At 36.4% G+C, this 19774-nt stretch overlaps 1 protein-coding gene across 4 annotated transcripts in view; it reads left to right on the top strand.

Annotated features, from left to right (window-relative positions):
* Pola1 (polymerase (DNA directed), alpha 1) overlaps positions 1-19774 on the top strand; it is a 327622-nt gene that overhangs the window by 35714 nt on the left and 272134 nt on the right. For all 4 annotated transcript variants that reach the window (XR_003953001.1, XR_878096.3, XM_006527905.4 and 1 more), the window contains exons 12-22: positions 443-559; positions 1826-1900; positions 2717-2855; positions 5114-5268; positions 9592-9676; positions 10769-10830; positions 11999-12088; positions 14540-14656; positions 15777-15952; positions 18468-18597; positions 19058-19177. Coding sequence is in view for 2 of the 4 variants with exons in the window: in XM_006527905.4 (XP_006527968.1) it covers positions 443-559; positions 1826-1900; positions 2717-2855; positions 5114-5268; positions 9592-9676; positions 10769-10830; positions 11999-12088; positions 14540-14656; positions 15777-15952; positions 18468-18597; positions 19058-19177 (1266 nt within the window). In the remaining 2 variants the exon portion in view is untranslated. The remainder of the gene's footprint in view (positions 1-442; positions 560-1825; positions 1901-2716; positions 2856-5113; positions 5269-9591; positions 9677-10768; positions 10831-11998; positions 12089-14539; positions 14657-15776; positions 15953-18467; positions 18598-19057; positions 19178-19774) is intronic.

Here is a 19774-nt window from a genome sequence, read left to right as displayed (position 1 = left end):
CTCAGTTTTTATGCTTTTGCTCCATAGGCAGCAGTAACATCTCCATGGCCATCTAGCGGAACAGTTTCCCTTTCCTTCCCCCTCTTTGTCTGAGCTTTTAACATCTCCAATCCCTCTAAGCCCCACCGCTTGCCACCTCCATCTCAATTGAGCTGTGAAGCTTCTGGGCCAGAATTTAAAACATTTGTTTTCTCCATCTTGGAGGATCGGTCATCTTTATTCCAATTAACTTTTCCAATGCACTGGGGGAAGTTGGCATTGGATTTAGTATACTTCTTAGGTTTGTGTCTTCACATTCATTTGTAATATTATGCCAGTCAAAGTTTAAATGAGTGGAGGTGACAGTTGATTTAGGCTTCTGTGTTTTTGTGGTTGAGAAGACTTTTTATACTCTTTTCCCTTTATTATACTCTTTTCCCTTCTTCTCTTCATGGGAGAATAGAAATTTGACCTAAACACAGGGAAAGAAACAGCAATTCCAGTTACAATGAAGGATGTTTATGAAGAATTTGATTCAAAAATTTCAGCAAAATATAAAATAATGAAGTTCAAGTCCAAGGTCTGTATTCAATACTGTATTGTTTTCTGGTTCTTCTTTATTTCCTGATTTGGCAAATAGCTATTGCACATTCATGTAGAATATCTTTTGCATAGTTATAACCCATTAAATGGAAATTTCATAGCTATGAATGAAAAAGCTGCATGTTAGATTTATAAAAATACTTTAAAAAATCACTTATGAAATAGTGCTCATGAATTTGAATAGAAAGATCATTTGTAGCAAGTTAGTTGCCCCAATGGCTTGCAGAATATCGGCTTGCAGAATACCATGTTTCTATTCTGAAATGGAGAAGAAACTATTCTGATTTGTTTATACTAGTTATTGCCAATGCATTCTTTTAAGAGGATTGAGTAATGTTTTTGCCTTTAAAGTTCCATGCCTATGATACTGTTCCTAATAGAATGGAAATGTTCTATTCCTGTGACTTGTATGGTATATTGTCTTGATTTTGGTATGCTATTGATGGGTTTGGCTATAATGTGACTGTAGTCCATTCAAAAATACTGGCTATAAAAAATTGTAGTAAAGGTAGGATTGAGTTGCTACAGAGGCTATCATTGTTAATTATTTTAGCTTGAAATTGAGAGTAATATCTTTAAAATTCCAGAAATAGTATATAAGGCCTCAGGTTTGATCACTGTCACTACAGATAGACAGTAACAAACTCCAAAACAAAAAACTTGAGAGGAAGTCTATTATGATGGTGAAGACTGTAGGTAAATATAGGTGCTGGAGCTAGCTTGCTTGTGCTCTCGGGCTTGCACTGTTGTATACTAGTGTGTAACGGGGGAAGTATGCTCACTGTTGTGCTGAGAAAGGGGCCCTATTGTAAGAGTTGCAGAAAGAGTTAAAACACTTAATTCATATTAGCTGATAATTCATACTGGAGTAGTCTTGGACAGATAGCCGATCGATACTCACTGAATAGGAACTGAACTTATCATTTCAATTTCATTTTTCCATTAAGATGCAGTTGCTTAATATCAAAAGTAGCAATGTAAGACATTAATTTTTCTGGTTCCCCTGAATGCAACTATGTTCTCTAATGTTCAAGAGGTGTTCTTTACGTTTTTTTTTTTTTTTTCCCACTAGGTGTTTTAGTATCAGTTGAAAGGAGAAAAGATACCTCTTTGTTTTGTTTATATTGTTAGGATGCTAGATTCCTGGTGATTAAATATGGGGACATTTGTTATACATAGACCATACTGGCTGATAATTTTTGCAAATTTCTTAAAATTATTTTTTAAATATCTACTTACCCAGATAGTGGAAAAGAACTATGCTTTTGAGATACCTGATGTTCCAGAAAAATCTGAGTACCTGGAAGTTAGATACTCGGTAAGTCAAAGAAAACTATGGGGTTTGGTTTAGAATTACATTTTTTCAGTCTTTGAGCCTTCAACTGACTTTCAGTTCTGAATATTGGTAGGGTTCCTGAATCCCACAGTTCATGAATAATTGAAATGGATAAAATTAAGTAATAGAGCATAGGTTATACTGCCTTTCAAGTATACATCTTCAAATAAGTAAGCTGCAACAGTACAACTGTTTGTCAAGTAGACTAGATGGTAGAGTGGAACATCATTTAGTTTCCTGAAGTGTCTTGTGAGCAGCGGAAAATGTGAGTGCTAGCACGCACTTCGGCAGTGCTGTTCTTGCTCCTCTGAGAGGTGAAGTCATCGCTGTGGATATTGATTAACTGGACCATAACCCTTTTACCTCTGTTCTGGTGTTTTGAGTCTAATGTTGGAGAAGGGAAACTTTTCCTAAATTTTTGGACAGTGGTGATGAAAAACAATATAGAAGCCTTTTCAGTGAGTCCCACTCTATTGCTTTCATTCTTCTAATGGCGTGGTGCTTGCTTGGTTATTCTTTATCAGTGAGGCAGAACAGCTCTGGACAGAAATTCTCTTTTGGGGGAGTTCTTGTCCTATTTTTTTCTTCTAATGGGTGTCATCAAGATGCATTATTTTGTCATGAATTGTTTTTCTTTCCCACTGTGAATTGTTTCAGATTTCATTTGTAGCAAATGACATTTCATATATATCGAAGGGGTTCTTCTGTTGCTCCATAGAGCCTTTGTTTATTTCAAATATAGACTGGAAAATGTGAAGTAGTAGTTTTAAACAAAAAAAGGTTTTTTTTCTTCTTTAGGCAGAAGTGCCACAGCTTCCACAGAATTTAAAAGGAGAAACATTTTCTCATGTGTTTGGAACTAACACGTCTAGCTTGGAACTGTTCTTGATGAATAGGAAGATCAAAGGACCTTGTTGGCTTGAAGTAAAAAATCCACGTAAGGAAAAATGCTAAGTAGAATCCTGACATTTCTTTTCACTTTCCTCCTTTTAGTGAAAATAGAATCTTTTCTCATATAATATATCCTGGTTACCTGGTTATAGTTTCCCCTCCTTCTACTTCCCCAGTTTCTCCTCTTCTCTCTTCTCCAGATCCATTCCCTCTCTGTCTTATTAGGAAAGAATATGCTTCTAAGAGATAACAATGAAACATGACAAAATAAAATGAAAATAAAATAAATGAAAATAAGACGAACTATCATTGACGTTGGGACACGAGGAAGTGTCCCAAGAGCAGGCACAAGAATCAAAGACCCACTCATTTTTCAACAGTCAGGAGTTCCATAAAAATACTAAGCTAAATGCTGTAATATATACACAGAGGACCCAGTGCAGACCTATGTAGACCCTGTGCTTATTGCCTCTGTCTCTGAGCTCATGTGCCTTGCTTAATTGATTCAGAAGGGCTTCTACTGTGTCTTCTATCCCCTCTGGCTGTTAAAGTCTCCATAGGATTTCCTGTGGTCTGAGAGGAGGGTTTTGATGAAGACTACCCATTTAGGCTCTGTCCACATAATGTCTGGCGGTGGGCCTCTGCACTTGTTCCCATCTGCTGCTGAAGGAAGCCCATGATGATGACCAGATTAGGAGTCATTTTAGTAATACTTTTTTTTTTTTTAAATACACCTGTGGTGTTTGGTTTTATCCTAGGTCTCTAGGGTATCTAGTCTCTGATTCTTGGTTCCTGAAGCAATGTTGGTGTGGAGTGAGCCTTAAGGCAAATCAGACATTGGTTGGCTACTCCTACAAGTCTGTGCTACCGTTGCAGTAGCATATTTTGCAGGCAGGACAGATTGTAAGTCAAAGGTTTTATGGTTGGGTTGGTTTTCATCGTTTTTTTTTGTTGTTGTTGTTGTTGTTGGTTTTTGTTTTTGTTTTTTTTTTGTTTTTTTTTTTTGGTAGCTTGTAGAGTACCTTCCTGCACCAAAGTCACTACAATGAGTAGGGTGGGTGTTGTCTTTGCCAGAGTCCACCCCCCCAAACCAATTTGCAGAGAGCAACCCTTTGTCTTAGTAACAGCTTGGGTTGTTTAGGGATTTCCATGAGACCCTGTTGCAGTAGCCAATTAACTGTACTCAGATCTATCCAGCGCCGATGGGTATGTTCTTTGCTACCCATCCCAATGTTCTGGGTTCCCGAATGAAAGACACACTCAAAAATAGCCTTATATTTTAATATGCCTTAAACAGCTCAGTGGCTGGGCAACTTCTTAACCTCCATGCAGGTTTCCCACCTCAGAAAGGAGTAGATGCCAGGCCTGAGAGATGCTGGACAGAGAACCTAGCCATGATGTAGGTGCTGGGGAACTCAACTTGAGAGCACTGCATGCCTGTGTCTCGGGCAGCCAAGATGAAATATAAGTTTTAGTAAGTAATAATTCAGGAGTATCAGAGGGAGAGTGTGTTAGCTATGTGGAGGTTAAGAAGTGGCCCAGCTATTGAGCTGTTTAAGGAATAAGGCTGTCTCTCTCTCTCTCTCTCTCTCTCTCTCTCTCTCTCTCCTCCCCCCTGTGTGTCTTTCATTCAGGAACCCAGAACATTGGGGCCGGTAGGGAAGAATGTGCTGCTGACACCGGGTTGATTTGAGTAGAGATTAATTGGCTACTACAACAGGACCGCCTTTAGATTTTTTAAAAGGGAAGTTAAAGAATTGGTTTATTTATTTTAATGTTTCTTCTTTTTTATGTTTGTTTCTTGAAGGTTTTCCTTGTATGATTATAGGTAATACACTTGGTTGGATCTCTTTCTTTCTAATACCCGCCAATTTAGTCCAAAGAAGGCCACAGTGCAGGCAGTTGCATGGGGAACTGCTGACCTTTGGAGGGAGAAAATCACAGCCTAATGTAGTGGCGGTTACCCGATCTTTTTTAGCACTTGTATCTAGGATACTGTTTTGTCTTCATCTCTTAAAAATGTTTTTAGTTCCTCCAAAACAGTTATTTTTAAAGCTGATCTTGGATTCTTTAAAAAATTTTATTAAAGATATTGACCTCTCATTCCCCTCCCCATGTACATAAGTATATTCACAAACACAAAGATTAGCATACTACCGCCCACTAATGTGGCTTATATTTAGTTAGATTTTACAATATCTCATTCTTATTAGATGATAGCTTTGAAGAATAGCTCTGTTAATCAAAAATGTCATAGTTTCTTTTTCAGTAAGTTATTTATATGTTTTATCTATTCTTTCTCAGAACTCTTGAATCAGCCAATCAGTTGGTGTAAATTTGAGGTAATGGCTTTGAAACCAGACCTGGTGAATGTAATTAAGGATGTCAGTCCTCCTCCACTTGTGGTGATGTCTTTCAGCATGAAGACAATGCAGAATGTACAGAACCATCAACATGAGGTAAAGAAAAAAGGACAGATTTTGTTCTTATGCTTTAGATACACTAAATACTTGCCTGAATTTGTACAGCTTTCCTACAAAAGGAAGTTGTTCTTTTTGGAGGGGAAAGGATACTAACTTGGCATTAAGCTATGTTTTAGAGAGTGACTTGAATTTTTTAAAAGGATTTAAATTACTGGATATATTTTGATTTTTGTTTTTCAAGTAGAGATAGAGAAAATAATATAATGAGCTCCTTATGCCAGTCACGTTAGCAGTTAGCAATGTTTTTGTGACACGTTTATATTTCTCTTTCCTTTCATTTTTAAAAAGTGTCATTTTACCCCAGTATACGTTGGTATACTTCTCTCAAAGTATTCACATTTTCTTTATGTGTGTTTGCAGTGTATGTATTTGTTTGTAAGGCTGTGTACAAGTATGCATGCATGTTTGTGCTCGTGACGGTTGAAGGCCGACGGCCGACGCTGCGTGCCTTTGACTTGATTACTTTGTTGAGAACAAGTCTCCCTGAGCCTGAAGCTCATCAATCTTGTTAACTCCGGCTGCCAGGGAGGGCCAGGGGCCTGCCTAGCACTGAGGTTGCGGATGCGTGCCCCACACCTGGCTTTTCCTATGGGTGTTTGGGTAAACTCAAGTCCTCACACTTGCCTGCCAGGAACTTAATTGACTGACATCTCTCTAGCCCTTACTTAATGCACATTTTCTTCTATAACACCATTAGCACAATAACATTAACTTATGATTCCTTGATACATTTACCATTTCTAGAACATACTGGAAAGAGTCTGCTTCATGATGTTTTTTAAAGATGATTTATTTGAATTCAGATTTACACAATGGATTCATAGATGTGTGTTTAATTTTTATACCTCTTGAATCTCTTTTTAAGTGACAATAGCTTCCACCTATTTCCCTTGAGTGTTTTCCAATGATAAGGAGTAATTAAACAACCACAGACAATGATCCCATAGGAAGTCCCATTTTCTGTTTCTGTTTGTTGTGCTACCGTTAGGAATCTATACCTGGTGCTGACATAAAGTAGCCTGTGAGCTAAATTCAGCTTACCACCTGTTTTTGCAAATAAAATTTTATTTAAAATTTTATTAAGACACAGAATGAATGGTTTCAGGTTTATACTACAATAACATTCAGGTAGTTATGACAGGTCATGTGATCTGAAAGGGCCTAAAATACTTTCTTGCCAAACTTAGTTCTGCCCTTTGTGCTGCAGTGTGTCAGTCACATTAACTAAAGGATCAAATACATTCAAGTTTAACTTTTTTTGAACAGAATCCTTCATGGCTAGGTGGTCGGTGTATTTTATATTGGATCATTTCAGAAGGCACATATGCCTGGTTAAACTGCGGAGAGGCTGGTATTGCTTAGTGGCTTCAAATAGTGGGCTTTCCAAAGTTTATTGACCCTGGCACTTTAAATGTTTTCGGCTGGATGGTTCTTTGTTGCCAAGCACTATCCTGTGCATCACAAGATATTTAATAGCACCTCTGGCCTCTACCTATTAGATGCAAGTAGCACTATTTTTCCTAGTTGTAGCAACCAAAATATTTCTCCAGCCATTGCTAGAGGCCACTCAGGGAAAAGAAGGTGGTACATTTATCCCAGGAGAAAGCCACTGACCCAATGTTTTTTTAAATGTGGATTATTTCTGCCTGAGTTTCTTACTTCACTAGGGGCTGTAAAGTGGTGGCTTTCTAATTCTGACCATATATATAATATGTATAATATATATATATATAATATATATATATATATATATTTTTTTTTTTTTTTGGTTTTTCGAGACAGGGTTTCTCTGTGTAGCCCTGGCTGTCCTGGAACTCACTTTGTAGACCAGGCTGGCCTCGAACTCAGAAATCCACCTGCTTCTGTGCTGGGATTAAAGGTGTGCGCCACCACTGCCAGGCCTAAGGTTTTGGTTTTTTGTTTTTTGTTTTTTTTATACTTATATAGGCATTGCTTTCTTTTAGTATATAGTTTGATCATTTATTTATGTATTTCTGTATTCATGCATTTATTTATTGTAGTGTTGAGGATTGACTCAAGAGTGCACGTGATAAGTTCCGTTACCACTCAGCTCTACCCTCCACCCTTGATCTTTCACGTCACAATCAATACTGTAGATAGCCAGAGTTAATAAGTATTGAGGAAAAGTTTAACTAGTACTTGGTTAATATTAAGAGAACTATTCCCAGAGTGATGCTTCTACATACCATTTCTTCACAAAGGAACTAGGGCTTTGTGGAGAACAGGCTGATTCGCAGCAGGGAATATGTAAGATAAGCCCGGAACATCTTGGTACATCTAAAGCAATATTGCTTTAACTGAAGATACATTTGACTCAGGCAATAAAATGAAAAGTCTCTCTCTGGTAAAGTATGGCACAGTATCAGTATCAGGAGAATAATTCCTGAAAGTATCAGAAACATAAATTTCTAATGTTGTTGTCAAATAATTTCATGTCCCTTTATGAGGGAAGCTAGGGAACAAACTCATTTGAAAACATAAAAATAAATGAATCAGTATTTGTCCTGACTTTTCAGGGATAAGTAGTTCTGGAAGCCAGCTAATTGAAATGTGAAATTGCTCTTCTTAGACGTTTCTAGTACATGATGAACAAAAATTACCAATTTGAAATTCCTAGTGAAATGGGTCTAAGTGGTTCTCAACCTGTGGGTCATAACCCCGTTGGGGATAGCATATCAGATATCCTGCATATCAGATGTTTATATTATGATTCTAACAGCAGAATTGCAGTTATTAAGTAGCAACAAAATAAATTTATGGTTGGGGGTGACCACAACATGAGGAATGTATTAAAGAGTTGCAGTATTAGGAAGGTTGGAAACTACTGGTCTCAGTACTAATCACCAGCAACCACTAATATACCTGAAAAAGAAAGAAACAGATAGTACATGCTTGTGTACCTTCTAATAGAAATAATTAGTATACATCTATAGTAGCCCCAGGAATTGGAACCTGGTTAGATCAAGTTCTTTGATCTAACTGAATTTGTAGACATTATAGAGAGAGGAGAAGGTGTTCAATAACCCTGTTGAGATACAAACTGGGCTGACAAGGGTGCTCTGGAGAGATGGCCAGTGATTAAGAGTACTGGATGCTCTTCCAGAGGTCCTAGGTTCAATTTCCAACACCCACATGGCAGCTCACAACGCTCTGTAACTCCAGTCTCAGGGAACTGGACCCTCACTTCTGGCCTCTGTGCTATTAGCTTCTGGGTTCACAGCTGGGTAAGAGTGTTTAATACTTTTCTTTTCCAGTGGCATAAATAGAACCTCTGGCATTATTAAAGCTAGCCTGTATGGATGAAAAGTTTGTACCAGTTTGGTTTCTTCGTGTTCTGACTCAGCTATGTGGTGTTTTTTGTAATAGGATCTCACTGTCAAGTTCTGGAATATATACGAGATCACTGCTAATAATAAGTGTAATGTTTGGGGTGAGGTATGGGATTCCACTGACCAATACAGTGAAAAGAGTCAACCCGTATCTGACACTGGGCTTTGTATTTGATAGTCTGTGATATCTGGGAGAGGCACTGTTCCCTTCAAATAGAATAACTCCATTTGAACTCCTTATGTGTATGTGTATGTGTATTATAGGAAGCTTCTACAGTATTGGTTTTTCTAATGACTTTAGTGTTAGTTAATTTCCTCTACCTAGCCTCCCATTCCCCACCACATTTGATCCTTCCTGTTTGGTTATTCCCCTTTTCTCTTTCATCACCTGACTGAGTTCTATTCTGCTTTCCTTGAAATCGTCGAACCCATAGCTGCTAACTAGTTTCCTGTTTTCTATGGTTACTCCACCTGAAACACACATTCTAAAGAGTCAAAGCTAGCACCCGCAAATGAGAGAACATGTGGTATTTGTTTTTCTAGGTTTGTGCTATTTCGTTCATTATTTCCAGCTCCGACCATTTGGCTGAGAATTTTATAATATTCAATTGTGTATATGGACCATTGATGGACATCATAGTTTTAATTTGCATTTCCCATGTAGTTAAGGATGTAGAGCATTTGAAAACATACTTCTTAGCTATTTGTATTACTTCTTCTGAGAGTTTTATTTAGTTTCATGCCCCAACTTTTAGTTATGTTATTTTTTTTTCTTGGCATTTAGATTTTCTATATTGTAGATACTAACTCTATGTCAGAGCTTTAAAAATGTTCTTAAAAAAAGTTAAAAGAATTTGTATGTATTAAAATGTTTTAGCATTCTCAGTAGTTCTTATGGTAATGTAGACCATCCAGTAGGTATCTGATTTTCCCCACTCTTTCTTTGCAGATTATTGCTATGGCGGCTTTGGTTCATCACAGTTTTGCATTAGATAAAGCACCTCCAGAGCCTCCCTTTCAGACACATTTCTGTGGTATGTATTTTTAAAAGATGATTTGCTAAGAATTTGGTTTATTCTTTTTTGGTTTGACTTTCTTTGTGGTTGGATCAGTAACTTGTCTTTTGAAACTTGTTTTTGAGAGTAGTTAGGGCATTTTAGTAAAGATACTTAGTTTCAATTGTGGAAACTTGAGTTTTATTGAGCAAAATAATCTGTGTGATAAGGCAAAATGCCAAGGAATAAATGCATCTTTACCTATTTGTGAGATATCTTAGTCATATTAAACTGGAATTGAGTTATGTTATGCATAAAGTTTAGTGGGTGCAACAATTCCATAGAATGATGTATGTGTGTTTTGTGAGTTGGTCTTCAAGGAAGAGTTTGACATTCCATGTTGAGAGATTGGTTGATTAAATAAGTATTTTGTTTAAAAAGACAGTGGGAAGTAAGCTTTGATGTTTCATATTTCCTGGGAATTTTTTTTCTAGTCCAGAACTAGCAATTCTTTTGGACAGTTCTTATGTCTGACTTCCTGGGTATTGGGAAAGTGGTATCAGGAAATATTCAGAGAGGACAGTATGCAGCATTATCATTGTGAAGTTTTATCTCTTAAATGAGAAACCAAATAGAGATAGCAGCCTGGAAAATACACGGAACATAACGGTTTTTAGATCATTTCAGCAAACACTTATTTACCCTCTCTGTGAACGTCACTGTGAATGCCTGCTATATATGGGACAAGCCTTCAGCTTCCCCTTACTGGGAAGGAAGCCTTGGTCTACTGTACAGCTTAGCTTTGAGAAAGTGGAACTAATTTCTTCTGTTGTGTTGTGGTTGAAGCTTTGGTGGTAATTGGATTTCCTTTGGGAAAACTTATCATGATCTTTCATTCTAACTTGGAAGGCAAGTTTTTGATTAAAGCATTCTGTACATTTGTAGATGTATAAGGATCTCGGCTTGACTGTTGTTTTGAGATCCAGCAACACGGCTGATTGAAGATCTAGGCCTTCTTAACTTTTTAGGGCTCACAAGAAATTTATATTTAAAGCAATTTCTATTTAGAAGCATGTAGACTCTGCAATTGGACTAAGATGAGTGATAGAATCTCATTTTTCCTTCCTATAGTTGTGTCTAAACCAAAGGACTGTATTTTCCCATGTGATTTCAAAGAAGTGATTTCGAAAAAGGTAAATACTCATTCCCTTTAAATATTGAATATCTGTTTGGAAAGAGAATAGGAGAATGGAATGGACTAGTAGAAACAATCTATTCTGTATTTTAATAAAATCTATTCTTGGTACATTAAATTGATAAAATGCATTAGGAATATAAGATTAGACCTGTAATAATTCTTAAGTTAGTTTCTGAAGATAATGAAATTATGACATGGATACATTCAAATTTCCCTTCAGTTAGCTTATATGGAAGCTTTTCCAAAGTGATCATGTATTTTGGGACCATATTGGGTAGAGCTCTTACCCAACTTGAGGGAAACCATATAGGGCTGGGAATACTGTGGGTGTTAAAGGGCCATGTAATGACAGGGTTGATATTTGCTGACCTAAATGCCTCAATATTTTTTTTTAAACTCCAAATAAGTTCTGTGAAGTTGGTATCATAATCCCTTAACAAATAGCAGAGGAAACAGTATAATGAACTCAGTTCTTCACAAAAAGTAAATGTATTTGCTCTAAAGAATGTAGTTTTTGAATAGCATATTGTTCATTTTTAAAAATGATAATGTTGAAACAATTGTAGGTTTATTTCGTTAATATCTTCACTTGACAATTAAATGGTGCAGTTTGTCAGGTTTCACTTAATATTACTTCAATTGGCTTTTTATAGGTAGGGGTTACTATTGTGTTACTGTCATGTGTAACCTGTCCTGACCTAGGAAAATTCCCTTAATGTCAAACTGCCACTTTTTAAACCTTAAGTTTGTTATAGGAAACATACATGCCATCACCTTTTGTTTTCAGAGTGGTTTGATATTAGCAGTTTTGAGTACCCGATATTATATAGTAAAGTACCTCATGTTTTTGAAAGGTACTCTAATTTATATGGTTTCAAATGTGTCCAGTGTACAAACATGTCTCTGTGGAAGGACATTTCTGCTCTAGATGTTGATTAGCACTTTGATTTTTTTGTTTGATTTACATGTATATTACTACAGTGAGGTTCTTAGAGATTTTGTACAGTTATTATTCGAAACCTGGAGTCATGAATTTTCTTGCTATGTCCGCTTTTGAAGTGAATGGTTACTCCTAAGAAATCTCACTCTGCTTGGGCAAGCAGGGAAGGCATCTAGTATTTAAAATACTGACTCTCGTATTTCTTTCTTTTAAATCTTAACAGAATATGAAGGTTGAGATCGCTGCAACAGAAAGAACCTTGATAGGATTTTTCCTTGCAAAAGTTCACAAAATTGACCCTGACATTCTTGTGGTGAGTTGATGTTGGATCATGTCATGGGAAAGTGTTTGATTTTTTTCATTCTTTTTGGTGTGACTTTGTTAATCATTTACTTTTTATTGGTTATCTACTCTTGAGTATCAAAGAATGTTTTTAGAATGAGATGACCCTGTGGCTTGGTGAGATTTCTTTAGATTGGAAGGAAAATTGTAGCCCATGCAGGATAGTTTTTCCTGGTGTAAAAGCAGCCCTTGAATTAGTAGTCAGCTCAGGATAACTCAGTTACCTACATTTAGAAAATAGCACATTAGTGAGTGGATGTGTATAAATTGCTAGTATCTTATGGCACATTAATAAGTGAATATGTATAAATTACCAGTATCTTCAGAATTCTAATTGGTTAGCTTGATTTGGATCAAATTACAAATACAAAGTAAATATTTTAATTTTAGGAGCTCAGTGAATCTCCATGATCTTTGAGAGCTCCTGGGTAGGGATTTTTTTTCTCTCTTGACAGTTTGCTGGTGAAGCTAGTAATTTCCTGTTGGTTTGCGCCTTTTCCTCGCAGTAAAGGAGCGCTTTCCTTTTGTGTATCCTCTGACCTTCCTGGATCAGAATGAATGCCTCCTCTTTCGTCTGGGTTAATGGATCAATCAAATTATATTCTTTTTGCTCTTTTCAGCAGAAGTCAGTGCCTATATTTCAAAAGCAATATTAGCAATTTGGTTACATCAAAGTCTTGTGCTGTCAAATTAGAGATAAGTAGACATTTGAGAAAAAATGGAGGGGCTGGGGATGTTGCTTCATAGTAGAGTGCTTGCTTACCATGTGGGAGGCTCAGGTCCTAGGTTCTATCATCAGTACGGATAAGAAGAAAAAGAGAAGGAAATGTTAACTGGGTCATCAGCCTCATTTTTCCTATTGAATACCTTATCTGGTAGTGGTGTAGCTAATGTCCTAAGAGCCTATGTTTGGATTGTTGCTGAAGTCTGTATACCCTTATGATATTTCAGGATTTGTCTTTAAAGTACCAAGAAAATTCAGTAGTCCTTTATTCTCATTCATCCTTTCAAAACAGTTTTTTGAATCCCAAGTAGATGTTACAGAGTGTGGGATACATAGTCCAGGGAATTAGGGACAAGTCTATGACAAACGCAGATGTAAGATGGGATCCTGTGTGAGACCCCAACCATGATAATTGGGAAATAAGTTTCCCTTATGCCCTTCTGGTCTTTTATTATTAGAAAAACTGCCATAAATATATAGATATGTATATGTATGTTTATAGGTTCATTGGTACTATATGCATTTATAACATACTGTTGTTATCACCTCTATTACTACCATGTTGCTGTCTCTGCAGCTCTTCATATTTTAAAATTAAAACTCTAGACCAGTGGTTTTCAACCTGTGGGTCGTGACCCCTTTGGTAAACTTGTCTCAAATATTTACATTATGATTCATTACAGTAAGCATATTACAGTTATGAAGTAGCAGTGAAAATAATTTTCTGGTTGGGTCCCACTACAACATGAGGAACTATAGTAGAGCATTGCAGCATTGGAGAGGTTGAGAACTGCTCCTCTAGACCATTATTTCCCCATTTCTCCAGACCCTGGCTACTAGTTCTACCTGGTAGTATATATATTTTGAATCAAAACTAATCTACATATTCATCTGAATTATTTGAAACTATCTCTTTTTCTTATTAAACCTAGCTTTGTGAAAAATATTATTCAGAGGATATTAATTAGAAATTATAGAAATAAAAATTCTGATTGTGTCAAGTAATTTTTATAGTTTTGTTTCCTTTTTTTAACTTTAGCAAACCATTCACTAGTGTTTATATTTTGTAGCATATTGATTAAAGGTCCAACTCACTACTGTTCATGCTCAGTTTTTTTAAAATTTATTTTTATTTTTCGAGACAGGGTTTCTCTGTATAGCTCTGGCTGTCCTGGAACTCACTTTGTAGACCAGGCTGGCCTCGAACTCAGAAATCCGCCTGCCTCTGCCTCCCAAGTGCTGGGATTAAAGATGTGCGCCACCATGCCCGGGTTCATGCTCAGTTTTTAAAGAAACTGGATAGAATTCCTAAGAAGTCCTATGTAAATTTATACACCATAGGTTTTCTGTTTTTAAGGATGCTTTTATTGATCATGTAAATGGTATGGGACATTAAAATTTGCATTTGCCTTCAACATTATAAGACTTAAGCAGTAAAGATACCGTATAAACCTCAAATCAATTAGTATAAAATAAAGTTTATTCCAGCAATCTCCTTAGCAGCCTAGTTAATGTCAAGACTAATGAATGCTGCTGCTGAATACATTCCTGAAGAAGAGGGGACTCCAATCGGAGGTGAGCTCTTGATGTCTTCAATTAGAGACCAGAGAAAGAAAGGGCAACGAAATTCTGTGCGTTTGAAGACAAATCCTCTAATTTGTGTTCATTATGTGATTAGCTGCCTCTTTTTCTGACTAGGGTCATAATATTTGTAGTTTTGAACTGGAAGTGCTGCTGCAAAGAATTAATGAGTGCAAGGTTCCTTACTGGTCCAAGATAGGTCGGCTGAGGAGATCCAACATGCCAAAACTTGGGGTAATGATCTCAAAGTTTCACTTCTTTTTTTTTTTTTTTTGCCTTTAAATATGGAGTAGCTACTGTTTTTTTGAATAGGCATTTGTTGTTTAATATACCATGTTCTATGAAGAGGAAAAATTAAAAGTAACACCAGGAAGCTCTCAAACAAGCAAACAAACAAACAATAAAACAAACAAAAAAACAAACATAAAACAACTAAAGAGAGAATTAGGAGGGAGAGAGAACAGAGAAAGAGGGGAACATGGACTTTAAAATAGATAGTCCTTGGGTTCTGACCTCAAATCTCAGTTCTTTCCTTTTCTAGTTAAATGATCTCAAGTCACAGAACCCCCTCTGAGAAAGTCTAAATAAAACCAAATAAAAGTTGCTATGGGAGATAGCTCCCACAGAAAATACTTAGCTCCCTTCCACTACATTTTCCACCTGAATGATAATCAGCAGTGATTTCAGAGCCTACCAAACCTGCCCAAGGTCTAGTCCTTTAGGAATGCCAAAGTAAAGGTAATATGCATCTAACATGGACTATCTTTTACTACTAGATTTCGTCCTTTAGATTTAAATGTCGACTTTTGAAAAGTACCTGTGGCTTTTATAAATAAAATGCTGGATTCAAGAGAGACATTCACTGCCAAAGTTAAAATAACACTCACTTTAGAAGAAGGGGTAGAATCAGCTGTAGAGGCAAGTCGCTGACATAACAGTTTCATATCTTAATCATTTTTGCCTCAGTTAGTCACTTCATTAGAAGCTATAAAATGTTTTTTTCTAGTTCTGTCCATGTCTATTAGGTTTTGGTTATAATTGTCTGTAAAATTATCTTTCCTCCATTACCCAGCAGTACTTGGTTATGCAGTAACAGGTTACAGGAAAGGCAGGGTAAATATTAACTTCCTGCTCACTACCAATTTTCTGTGTAGGACATTGAAAGCCATCATGTTTTATTCACTGTGATAAACAGAGTGCTTAGAACAGCATCAGATATATAGTAGGTGTTCAGAAGTACGTAGAAGGAGAATTTCAGTATTGTAATTTTGGGGGCAGTTACAAAATAGGTTAGAACAAATTGTTCTTAGTACTTGTTGCTTCATGGGATTTGGTTTTTGTTCCTGACTTGTAGAGCCGGAGTGGATTTGGTGAAAGAAATGCTACCTGTGGCCGAATGATATGTGATGTGGAAATTTCAGCAAAAGAATTGATTCATTGTAAAAGCTACCATTTGTCTGAACTTGTTCAGCAGATTCTGAAAACTGAGAGGATTGTAATTCCAACAGAAAATATACGAAACATGTATAGGTATGATACTGGATTCTTCAGAGTTCATTTTTCTTGAAGTGAGCAATAGTAGGGTGCTACTGTCACTGTCCCTGCTGTCCTTAGGCTAGAGGTACACTAGCCAGCCAGTTACTGGTGTCGTGGAGCAGACAGTTAAACTCTTTATACCAATTACCCTACATCCTTTACTTTTATACTTGAATCCTAAGTGATTGGATTACAGATCTGAAGAGCTAAACCACCAAGTCCATGCTTTTTTTTTTTTTTTTTGAGACATGGTCTTGCTGTATTTATAGCTCTATCTATCCTGAAACTTTCTATGTAGATCTTGAACTCTTAGAGATCTGCCTGCTTCTGCTCCTCGAGTGCTTTGACTAGAGGTGTGTGTCACTATATCTAGCTATGATTACTTTTTTAAAAAAATATTTATTTTATGTATATTGGTGTTTTGACTGAATGTATGTCTGTCTGAGGGTGTTGGATCCCCTGGAACAGGAGTTACAGATAGTTGTGAGCTGCCATGTGAGTGCTGGGAATTGAACCTGGGTCCTCTGGAAGAGCAGCAGTGCTTTTAACCACTGAGCCATCTCCACAGCACTGATTACTTATTTTTAAAACAGGTTTCTTTTTCCTGTTGAGTCTCTTTTAAAACCTATTTCTCCTGACCCCTTCAGCTATTTCTCTTTTAATTATATTTCCTCTCTAGGTTATCTGTAGTACAAGTTCCATGTTGGGGCTAATGCTACCTGCCTGTGTATCTTTGCTTTAATCCTTAGGTCGAATTTTAGGTTTTCCCTATATTTAATATTCTTAAAAAACCGAAGTACTGTTTTTTTTGTAGTTTTCCTGTAGGCTTTCATAGCTGTATCAATGACAGTTATGGATGTTTAGTGCTATTGGAAGCCTTCAAAGTCATCTACCCCATACTTTCTTAGACATCCTTGATTCTTCTGTGTGACACCCCACACGGTAGATTCATCAAGGGACTTTTTCCAGCTCTGTATTTTTTTGTTTGTTTGTTTGTTTTCGAGACAGGGTTTCTCTGTGTAGCCCAGCCTGTTCTGGAATTCACTCTGTAGACCAGGCTGGCCTCAAACTCAGTAATTTGCCTGCCTCTGCCTCCCAAGTGCTGGGATTAAAGGCGTTCGCCACCACGCCCGACAGCTCTGTCTTTTTAATAAAGCTCCTAGCACTTCATTAACCTTCACTGAGCATACCCTAGTACAAGCCACCATACTCTTCCCTGATGTGTCTTAGTCCATTTTCTGTTGGCAACAGCACAATGCCACATATTGGATAAGATAAAAAGGAAAGAGGTTTGTGTATGATTCTGGACGTCCAAGATTGATAAATCTCTTCTGATAAGAGTTATATCGTTGCATCTCTATCATAAGTCTGAAAAGTGCATGTATGTCTATATCTACAAAGACACCAGTTTTCAGCCATGCAGTCTCAAAGGCTTCATCTTTAAATACCTTTGTATTTTTGTTTTTAGCCTTATAGTATTTTATAGGCTAAAATAGCTGTTGGTGCTAATAACACCAAGCAAGGTCTGAGGTTCAATCTCCATATGCCCCATAGTACTTCATAGTGGGAATTAAATCCTACTCAGTTTTAGGAGAGACAAACTATGTCAAACTGTAAGGTGGGTTTATGTACTAATTTTGTTGCCTTCTTCAGGTCTCTTTATAATTTAGGACCGGAGTAATCCTGCTAAAATTAAGTCTAATCAGAATTTCTCGGTAGTGATAGATAGTGTTTTATTCAGAGTAAAGTCCATATATTAGCTTACTAGGTTGTATACACTGTCTTTGCACTATTGATTTTCTGCTATTCTACTGCTCTCTCCATTATTCTGTGATCTAGCCATATCAACTTCCATTGTGTTTCTGCAAAAGCTAGATTGCTACCTCACTCAGAGTCTTTGTGCTTTTATTTGTAATCTTCTTCCCTAAAATACCCATGCTCTGTCACTTCTTGGTCTTTATTTTCAGTGACATTAACCTTGCTCTCTAAGTAAAAACTCAGTTTCTCCTCCTGATAGTTTATATTTTCTTTGTTTCCTGCCCCTTTGTTTGTATTCAATACTTACCATTGTATAAATATTACCTATTTAATTTTCTTTTTTATACTCTGTCTCTCTCAGAAAGACTGGAATTTGTGTCTTTGGTTATAGCCAGTGAGTGCCTCGGATACAGTAGGCATATAATATATAATTACTTGATTGAATGAATAAAATAATTTAGATAGTTTTAGGTTACAATTAACACTAGATCAATCTTTGATTATAGTTAACACATAATTTCATGGTATATATATATTTTTTTTTGTTGTTGTTGAGAAGGGTACTAGGATTGATGGTATCAATGCATTTCTAATTATATAGTGACCTTATTTTAAATAGTTTCCAAAGCCAAGGTTCCATTGCTCTGAAGTTACTTACACCAAAAAATTCCTTGTAATATTTTAAGTTCTCATTATAATCATTGTTTCTTTTAACTACTTGATTCTGTTTCATTCTTACTTTTCTGTACAGTGAATCTTCTTATCTGTTGTACCTGTTGGAACATATCTGGAAAGATGCCAGATTCATTTTGCAGATCATGTGTGAGCTAAATGTTCTTCCATTAGCATTGCAGATCACTAACATCGCTGGGAACATTATGGTAAATTTAACTTAGAAATGGGGAAAAAGCATTTCCTGTTGGATTCAGTGTTTGCTTGGGGTAGTTGTTATATGATAATGAGTCTAAATGCATGCTTATAAAATGAGGAACTGGGATTCTGAAAGGGCTTCTTTTGTAAAAGGAAAAATGGTTGGGAGAAAGGGAGGAATGCCAGGTGCAGTATGTGGAGATTTGGGTTAACATAAGGACTTTATCTCTAACATCTGGATGTTTCTGGTGCAGTGATATCGTTTGGACTAAGAAAATAATCACACTTGTCAGTATTTGAAGCTCCTTTTACCCCCTAAATGCTTAAAGAGAAAGTTAGAAATAATTTAGTAAAAGCAACCTTGGTTATTGTGAGTTGCTGAAGGAGGTGCCATGGTTAAATTAACTGACTCAAAGCTGATTTTGTTTGTGGTTGTTTTGAGTTCAAAAATTTAAAAATTCTGTTTAATAGTCTAGGACACTGATGGGTGGACGATCTGAGCGAAATGAGTTTTTGTTGCTTCATGCATTTTATGAAAACAACTATATTGTGCCTGACAAGCAGATTTTCAGAAAACCTCAGCAAAAACTGGTGGGTTCAAAATCATATAGTACCTTGCCTTTTCTTTTCCCTTTTTTTTTTATTACCTAGATAGCCTTTAGAAATATTGCTTTAACATATGCTTCTAAAATAATTAATCCCCTCTAAACTATGACCATTCTCAAGTTTGCTGCATTGTGTCTGTATGGTTGTTTTTGTCTCTACTTTCTCTGTAATGTCAATATTATTTGTGAAATGTCTTTGAGGACTTTAATAGACTTCTTTGATGAATTACCATATATGGAAAATATTTGCCTCCACTCAGATTTACCCAAAGGTAAATGTTAATTAAGTCTTTTGTAGTTTTAACCTTTGAGCTTTTATGTTTATTTTGTACTATCTGTATGCATATGTATGTATGTTGAATATCCCTAATACATAATGTTTGGAATTGGAAGTGCTTCAGATTTACTTATTTTATTTTGAAAGATTTGTATATATGTAGTGGGAAATCTTGGGGTGAGGATGTGTGTCCAAACACTAAATTCACTTGTATTTCACATATGTACATATGTTTGTATCTATGTGTGTATTACCTGAAGGTAGTCTTCATAATATTTTAATCAACCGTCACATATGGTCACATGT

The sequence above is a fragment of the Mus musculus genome, chromosome X (assembly GCF_000001635.26).
Source record: "Mus musculus strain C57BL/6J chromosome X, GRCm38.p6 C57BL/6J".
NCBI classification, from domain to species: domain Eukaryota; kingdom Metazoa; phylum Chordata; class Mammalia; order Rodentia; family Muridae; genus Mus; species Mus musculus.
This window is presented reverse-complemented; position numbering and strand designations above follow the sequence as displayed.